General features: G+C 41.1%; 1 protein-coding gene across 2 annotated transcripts in view; it reads left to right on the top strand.

Moving 5' to 3' along the window:
* The first annotated feature begins 215 nt into the window (after positions 1–215).
* Positions 216–7916, top strand: part of esyt2b (extended synaptotagmin-like protein 2b) — a 49097-nt gene continuing 41396 nt past the window's right edge. For both annotated transcript variants that reach the window (XM_053499575.1, XM_053499567.1), the window contains exon 1: positions 216–854. In XM_053499575.1, coding sequence (XP_053355550.1) covers positions 390–854 — 465 coding nt within the window. In that variant the 5' untranslated portion in view covers positions 216–389. The remainder of the gene's footprint in view (positions 855–7916) is intronic.

Genomic DNA, 7916 nt, shown 5'->3' with positions numbered 1-7916 from the left:
ACCCTGAGGAAGCTCCAGATGGAGAACTAACTGGGTCTGAGGGGATCATTATAGGGCTTTAGGTCTGGTTTAGTGGAACAGTGATCACCACCAGGGGGAGCCTGTGAGTCACCTCTCTCTCTCTCTCTCTCTCTCTCTCTCTGTATGTGTGTGTGTGTGTGTGTGTCACAGCAGCTGCTGTCATATCGAAGGAAAGACACACACACACACACACACACAGAGAGAGAGGGTGCAGGCTCGTGCGCCGCAGTGTCCATGCTGTAACACAGGACTAGACGGGGACAGTATGGACGACCTGACCTGATCTGGGGGTTACAGTGTAACACAGAGAGAGAGAGAGAGAGTGTGTGTGTGTGTGTGTGTGTGTGTGTGAGGGGATCAGGAAAGGCATGAGCGCGCACGGGGCTCCGGGAGCGCAGGAGAGCAGCAGCTCCACTCTTCATCATCATCATCATCATCCTCTGGACACAGCACAGGACACACAGACCTCACCATCTTCACCATCACCATCACCCCCCTCCTCCCCCTCCTCCTCCTCCTCCTCCTCGTGCCCCTCCGCCGCGCGCGCGGCTCGGACCTGGACGCGCTTCGCCCGAGCCCTGGTGCTGATCTTCCCCGTGTACGCGCTCGGATACCTCGGGTTCAGCGTCAGCTGGTTACTGATCGGCCTCGCCGTCGTCTTCTTCTGGAGGAGGAACGCGCTGGGGAAGAGCTCGAGGCTGAGCCGCGCGCTGGCGTTTCTCCAGAGGAACCAGGAGCAGGAGGAGTGGGGGGAGGAGGGGGAGGGGGGGTGGAGGAGGAGGGGGAGAGCCGCGCGCGCGCCGCTGGACATCACCGAGGAGCTGCCCTCATGGGTGAGAGACACACACACCCAGTGTGTGTGTGTGTGTGTGTGTGATATCATCATAATCACTGTTACTCTATAGTAACATGTATATTATACTGTATATATAATAATTACAATAATCATTATAATAATAATAAACTTCAATCTTTAATACAAGAAAGTTCAGAGTCAGAGCAGAAACACAAAACATTATTTTATTATGTTATGCATATAATACAGAAAATGTGTGTGTGAAGCCCAAGAAGCCACTGAAGTTTATGCAAAATGACAAAACTTTTGGAGAGATGATTTTATAAAAAAAAATCACAGTATAATGCAATTATATATACATACAGTAAAACACTGACATAGGCCTATATATATATATATATATATATATATATGTCGTCTATATATATATAGTAAAACATGTATGTATATGTCATTAAATATATATATATATATATATATATATATATATATATATATATACAGTGAAACACTGACAAATGTTTTGGGGCACATATAGTTTTCTTTATATATATATATATATATATATATAAAGATCTTTATATATATATATATATATATATATATATATATATATATATATATATTTAAAAAAAAAAGAAAACTATATGTGCCCCAAAACCAGCCATTTGTCAGCCATATATGACTTAAATAATCGATTAAAAGGCAAATTAGTCATATTTCTTTACGTTTATTTATTTATTTATTTATTTTATTTTATGTTCTTTATATTTATTTTCATTTATATTAAAAATGGTGGAAGCCTCCAGACACAAAAATGTGTTGCTTAAAATTGAGCATTCTGTGCAGAATTAGGAATTTCTTCCCCCAAAAACAGGAGACTCTCAAAATTAAGGATTTTGTCCCCAAAAACGCTAACGACAAACAACAGACAGCAGTGGACGCCCACCTTATGTCCCGTGATCATGAAGCATAGTTTTAACTCTCATTTTAATCGTTTTTTTATACTAAAATAATTGTCATTAACACGTATGCAGTTAAAATTCCAGCGCTATCTCAGTGCTGTGCATGACAGATGGTTTTTGTTTGAAAAGTTTCTCATTCAGCAACAAAAAATACGTACTGTAGTGTCCGTACCCATGTCGAACTCCTATCACGATATCTATATGTAATTATATCTTAACAATTTTGCATTTAAGAACAACACACTTTTTCAAGTTTGTGTCTTTTCATGTGAAAGCTAAACTGGTCCACGTTCATCTGAATGACAGTTAAAATTGTTTAAAGATTCGAATAATTAAAAAAAACAGACAATACGGACATAAAAGGGCAGGAAATTGTATTCAGCAAATGTGTTACTTTTTATCTAATAAAATATGTGTGTGTACTGTATGCATATTTACCAAAAATGAAGCATTGATTAGGACTTAAGAAGCATTGATTTATGCTTTTTTTATTATTTATTTATTTAAACAAGAAGCAAGAATTGTGAAAAATGGAATCAGAAAAAAATCACTTTTTTACCCAGATGAGACACTTTTTTAGCACCGATGCCATGCTTTGGCATAATGTGTATGAAATAAATTTTCAGATATATAGCTACTTAAAAAAAAAAGTTTGATTCCTGCATGAGGGTCTGTGTGTATAGAGTTTGCGTGTTCTCCCCCTGCTTGGTGGGTTTCCTCCGGGTGCTCTGGTTTTCTCCCACAGTCCAATGTAGATTCGGTTAACCAATATTCCTAATATAACTGGTGTTCCCTATTTGCCTGTAGTGTTTAAATGAGTGTGTGAGTGTGTGTGCCCTGTGATGGATTGCGTGTACCCTGCCTTGTCCCCTAAGTCTCCTGGGATGGGCTCCGGGACCCCAGCGACCCTGAATACGGGATAAAGTGGTATAGACGATGAGGGAGCGATAAAAAAACATCCTGCTTAGCTTTGTATCAGACTAAAATAAACAGACAGTCTCCTCCTGAGGCGTTTCACACGTTTCCGAACGTGACACAGTGTCAGACTGTAATGTGGTGGAGTTAAGGACGTGTCAGTCTTTCTCTAAATAAATTTCATCAGAATTGTTCCAATGAACTGATTTCCCATTAAAGATCACTCAAGTAGAGATTGTATCTCTAATAAATTCAATATATATATATATATATATATATATAAAATAATTAGGGCCGGGACTCGATTAAAAAAAATAATCTAATTAATTAGAGGCTTTGTAATTAATTAATCGAAATTAATCGCGTATAAATATTTGTCCTGAGAGCAGTGAGAAGTAAGTTTTTTTATATGGATTTTTAGTATACCATTGAATAATGACTCTTCAACTCTATATGTTTAGCATTGAGGTGATACTTGAGGCTCGATGTGCTGCGGTGATATGCGAATTCCTTGTTGCATAGCTTGCACACAACCATGCTCTTATCGACGCTTCGTTTTTTATAACAAAATTTCCCATCCACAGGGCCAACCAAAGTGGTCTCATCAGCTTCTTTGTCCATGTTCACTGTGGTTTGTTTTTGTCTGAACGCTAGTTGGTGCTCCAGTATAATCGGTCCGCCGAAACTCATCCAGTGAGAAACGTTCCGCGGTGCAAAAATAAGTGTGATTAAAATGCGTTAAAAAAAAAATTATTTTTTTGTAATTAATTAATCTAAATTAACGCGTTAAAGTCCCGGCCCTAATAATAATATTTTTTTTTTGTAAAATGTAAGTTAAACAGATTGTATGTGATTCCTGCTTCTTAGTAAACACAAACACTGGGAGTGGAGAGATTGGAAGACATCCCATTCGTGATGAATCTCAGGGTTACAGCACTCTGGGTATTTACATAAATATAAAGTATTATTGGAACAAAGTGACAAACTTAGCGACTAATTATAAAATGCGCATTTAACCGTGTCTAGACTTCACGCTTGAGTGAAAACAGACGCGTGGCAGGTTTTTGTTCTGCTCTCAAGCGCCGAGTGGTTTAGTGCCAAAAGCGTCAACCCAAGTAGGAGTCGAGACCAATCAAAATAAACATGAATAAATAAACAATATAAATAAATAAATAAATTAATTAATTAATAGTAATTAAAAACACGTAAGTATTTCATTTCGATTATTTAATATAAAAAGTACTCTAATATCCAAAAGGTCATGGCTTGCATTAGGTTGGGTTCCATTCCATAAAGAAACTAAGGTTACCTCTCATCACCTTTAGCTTTGTGATTGAGTGCTTACGTACTCTGCAGTGGATTGGCACCCCGTCTAAGGTGTGTCCCTGGTCCTCTTACATAGTCGTCCCCTGATCGTGTACATGCCTAAGGAAAGTTTTTGAGGAACACACACACAGGGTTCCTCTCGCACCAAATGCAGTCACTCAGTGTTTCTTTATTATTGAAAGCTACAGCTGTACATCTGATCACATACACACACACATTTACACACATTTTTTTCCATTCTGGATTTACAACTCTGGATTCAATCGCAGCGTCAGTCAGCTGACTCAAATACCCAGCATATAGAGTATACATATATGTGCTATATATAAAATTTAACAGTGTGTGTGTGTCACCGTGCTCAGTGGAAAGCTGGGTCACATGGTGAGCGTAGATTATTTCCGTCAGGTGTTTGGTGTGTGAGCCGTGACCCTCAGACCGTTCCACGCTGTGTGTAGACTTAAAGCCTGGAATCTACACGCAGGGACGTTTTCCATAAGTCGAGTCAGCTTCCATACGTCGCTGTGAAGCGTTTCTGGTGCAGAGATAATGAGTCCACCTGTGCCTCCTAGTCAGAAATGATCCGCACTCTGGTTTATATTAAAACTCCTGGTTTCCGTTTAATAAGGCTCCTGTCTCCCCCAATCACTGATGTACAGGTGAGAGCGTTGTGTGTGGGCAAATAACGAACGTCCCGAGTATGGATTGCAAAAAAAGAAGGCCAGGCGTTTTTCTTTGGTCTGTCGGTGTACCTGACGCCGAAACAACTCACGGAAGAGGATACACAGAAGCGTTTGGATATCCGCACACAAAATGTGGAGCAGAGGAAACAAGTATAAAAGTCGACCATCAGCTGGAAAATCCATCGACGCTTACAGTTTTCTGGGATCCTCAAGGGCCAGAAGTATTGGAACATCATCATCATCATCATCATCATCATCAAGAAAAAGGTTCAATGATCAACTGTGCTGGTTAGAGTGAGACGCTTATTGAAGCGCTGAAGCCTTTAGACTTTCACCTGTTTGGTCCCCTGAAAGCAGAACTACGAGGACGAAGATTACCTTCTGATGAAGAAGTGAAGACAGCGCCACGTTCATGGCTCGCAGCTCAGCCGTAAACATTTTTTTTTGGACAAGGGAATACGAAAGCTTGTTCACAGAAAGATTTATTGAAAAGCAAGGAGATTGTGTTAAAAATTGATGTCTCTGTCTTTTCTGAAAGGTAATTAAAAAATTATACAGGCGGATTGTAGACAGGATATACAGAGTGCGGATAATTTTCGACTCACCTTCATATTTGCAACATACCTGAACCTGCATCATGAAGACCGGAGAGCCATCAAAGGTGGTCAAAGGTCTGGAAAAGTGTGACATTAAATCCACCATCTGTCATTACTCTGTCGAGAGGAGGATGACCTGTCAGGGGTGGAGAGGATGAAGGAGCCATGCTTACAGCACCATGCTTCAGTCTGAGGAGCGCGTTACTAGAGAATAGATCTTCAGTTATTTTACTATATTATACTCACGTGTTTCTCATATACACTCGTACAGACTGATACACACTCGTACAGACCGATACACACTCGTACAGACCGATACACACTCGTACAGACCGATACACACTCGTACAGACTGAAACACACTCGTACAGACTGATACACACTCGTACACACTCACATACACACTTATACACACTCATACACACTCACATACACACTTATACACATTCATACACACTCACATACACTTATACACACTCGTACACACTCACATACACACTTATACACACTCATACACACTCACATACACTTATACACACTCATACACACTCACATACACTTATACACACTCATACACACTCACATACACACTTATACACATTCATACACACTCACATACACTTATACACACTCATACACACTCACATACACTTATACACACTCATACACACTCACATACACTTATACACACTCATACACACTCACATACACTTATACACACTCGTACACACTCACATACACACTTATACACACTCATACACACTCACATACACTTATACACACTCATACACACTCACATACACTTATACACACTCATACATATTACATATATATATATATATATATATACACTGTAAGCCCATTTCAGTTCCAGACTGAGGGGGTAAATACTTCTGCACCAACTCATTTCGAGTGCTTGTTCTCCTCTTCAGCTCGTGTGTGTTGTGTACTTCTGTTTATTTGTCCTGAACTCATTAGTGAATGAACTGGTTTCATTTTGATTCCTTCGCTGACTCGCCGGCTCTGTCCACATTGGGAACTTAAATAAAAATCCTAATCAGGCAGCCAATCAGGTTTAAAGGCCTAGCCCCGCCCCCTTTTTAACGGATGTCTCTGTAATCTTGAAAAGAGAAAGAGTTTCCGCGGTGGTGAGAGCGGTGGTAGGTTTACCTGCTCTACAGCTGCCTTGATCTAAACTTGTCCCGATACACACACACACACACACGGCTGTGTAAACACCCTGCCCCAGCGTGACCCAGTCTAAGTTTGGCTCACAGCTGGTCCTCCTGATGGTCAGAGACGCCACACGTGTCCCCCCTCGCTCTGTCCCAGTGTGGAGACGTGCACCAGCTTCTGATAGGATCAGTGAGAGGGGGAGACACTGAGTGTGTGGTTCTGTCAGAGGAAAACAATCAACAGCAGGTGGACCTGAGATCATCACACTCGGTGTTTCTCCTGCGCTCTGTCCCTCTGTCCCTCTGTCCCTCAGAAACACATGAGATCAGTGGAGGGAAGTTCAGATCAGGGTGGGTTTGTTAAATCTCACAGTGTGTAACTCAGTAAAACACACACACACACACACACACACACACAGGCACTCACACACACACATACACACACACTCACATACATACACACTCACGTACATACACACACACACACACACACACACACACACACACTTATACACACTTACATACACACACACACTCACACACACACACACACACACACATTCACATACACACACACTCACATACACACACACACTCACATACACACACACATTCACATACACACACACACACACACTCACATACACACACACACTCACATACACACACACTCACTCACATACATACACACTCACTCACATACATACACACACACACACACACACACACACACAAACACACACACAAACACACACACACACCTACACACACACACACACACACAAATACAAACACACACACACTCACATACACACACACTCACATACACACACACACATACACACACACTCACATACACACTTATACACACTCATACAGCCTCACACACACTTATACACACACTTACACACTCGTACACACTTATACACACACTTACACACTCGTACACACTTATACACACTCGTACACACTTATACACACTCGTACACACTTACACACTCATACACACTCATACACACACATACACTTTTATAAACAATTCTACACTCACACACACACACACACACACTTACACAGCCTAATACACACTCATACACCCGTATACACTCTTTTGTTACCATTCGGATTATCCGTCTCTTCGATTTGTCATCAGTTGTCCTCCTGCGTCCGTGTCCAGGTTGTCTACAGTCTCATGGATCTTAAGTCTCTGAATAATAATAAGTCCAGCTGTGGTCACAGGAACATCTGGCTGCTTGGAGACCGTCTTACAGCCTTTACCTTTAACATGCTTGTCTATCATTTTCTTTCGAATCTCCTGAGACAACTCTTTCCTTCGTGTCCTCTGGTCCATGTTGAGTGTGTGTGTACACACCATGTCACCAAACAACACACTGACTGCCTGAAGCCCTATATATACAGTATACAGTAGGCCCACGGACTGA

The sequence above is a fragment of the Clarias gariepinus genome, chromosome 1 (genome assembly GCF_024256425.1).
Source record: "Clarias gariepinus isolate MV-2021 ecotype Netherlands chromosome 1, CGAR_prim_01v2, whole genome shotgun sequence".
Taxonomy (NCBI): domain Eukaryota; kingdom Metazoa; phylum Chordata; class Actinopteri; order Siluriformes; family Clariidae; genus Clarias; species Clarias gariepinus.
Note: the sequence above shows the minus strand (reverse complement) of the source record. Positions and strands in the feature narration are given on the sequence as shown.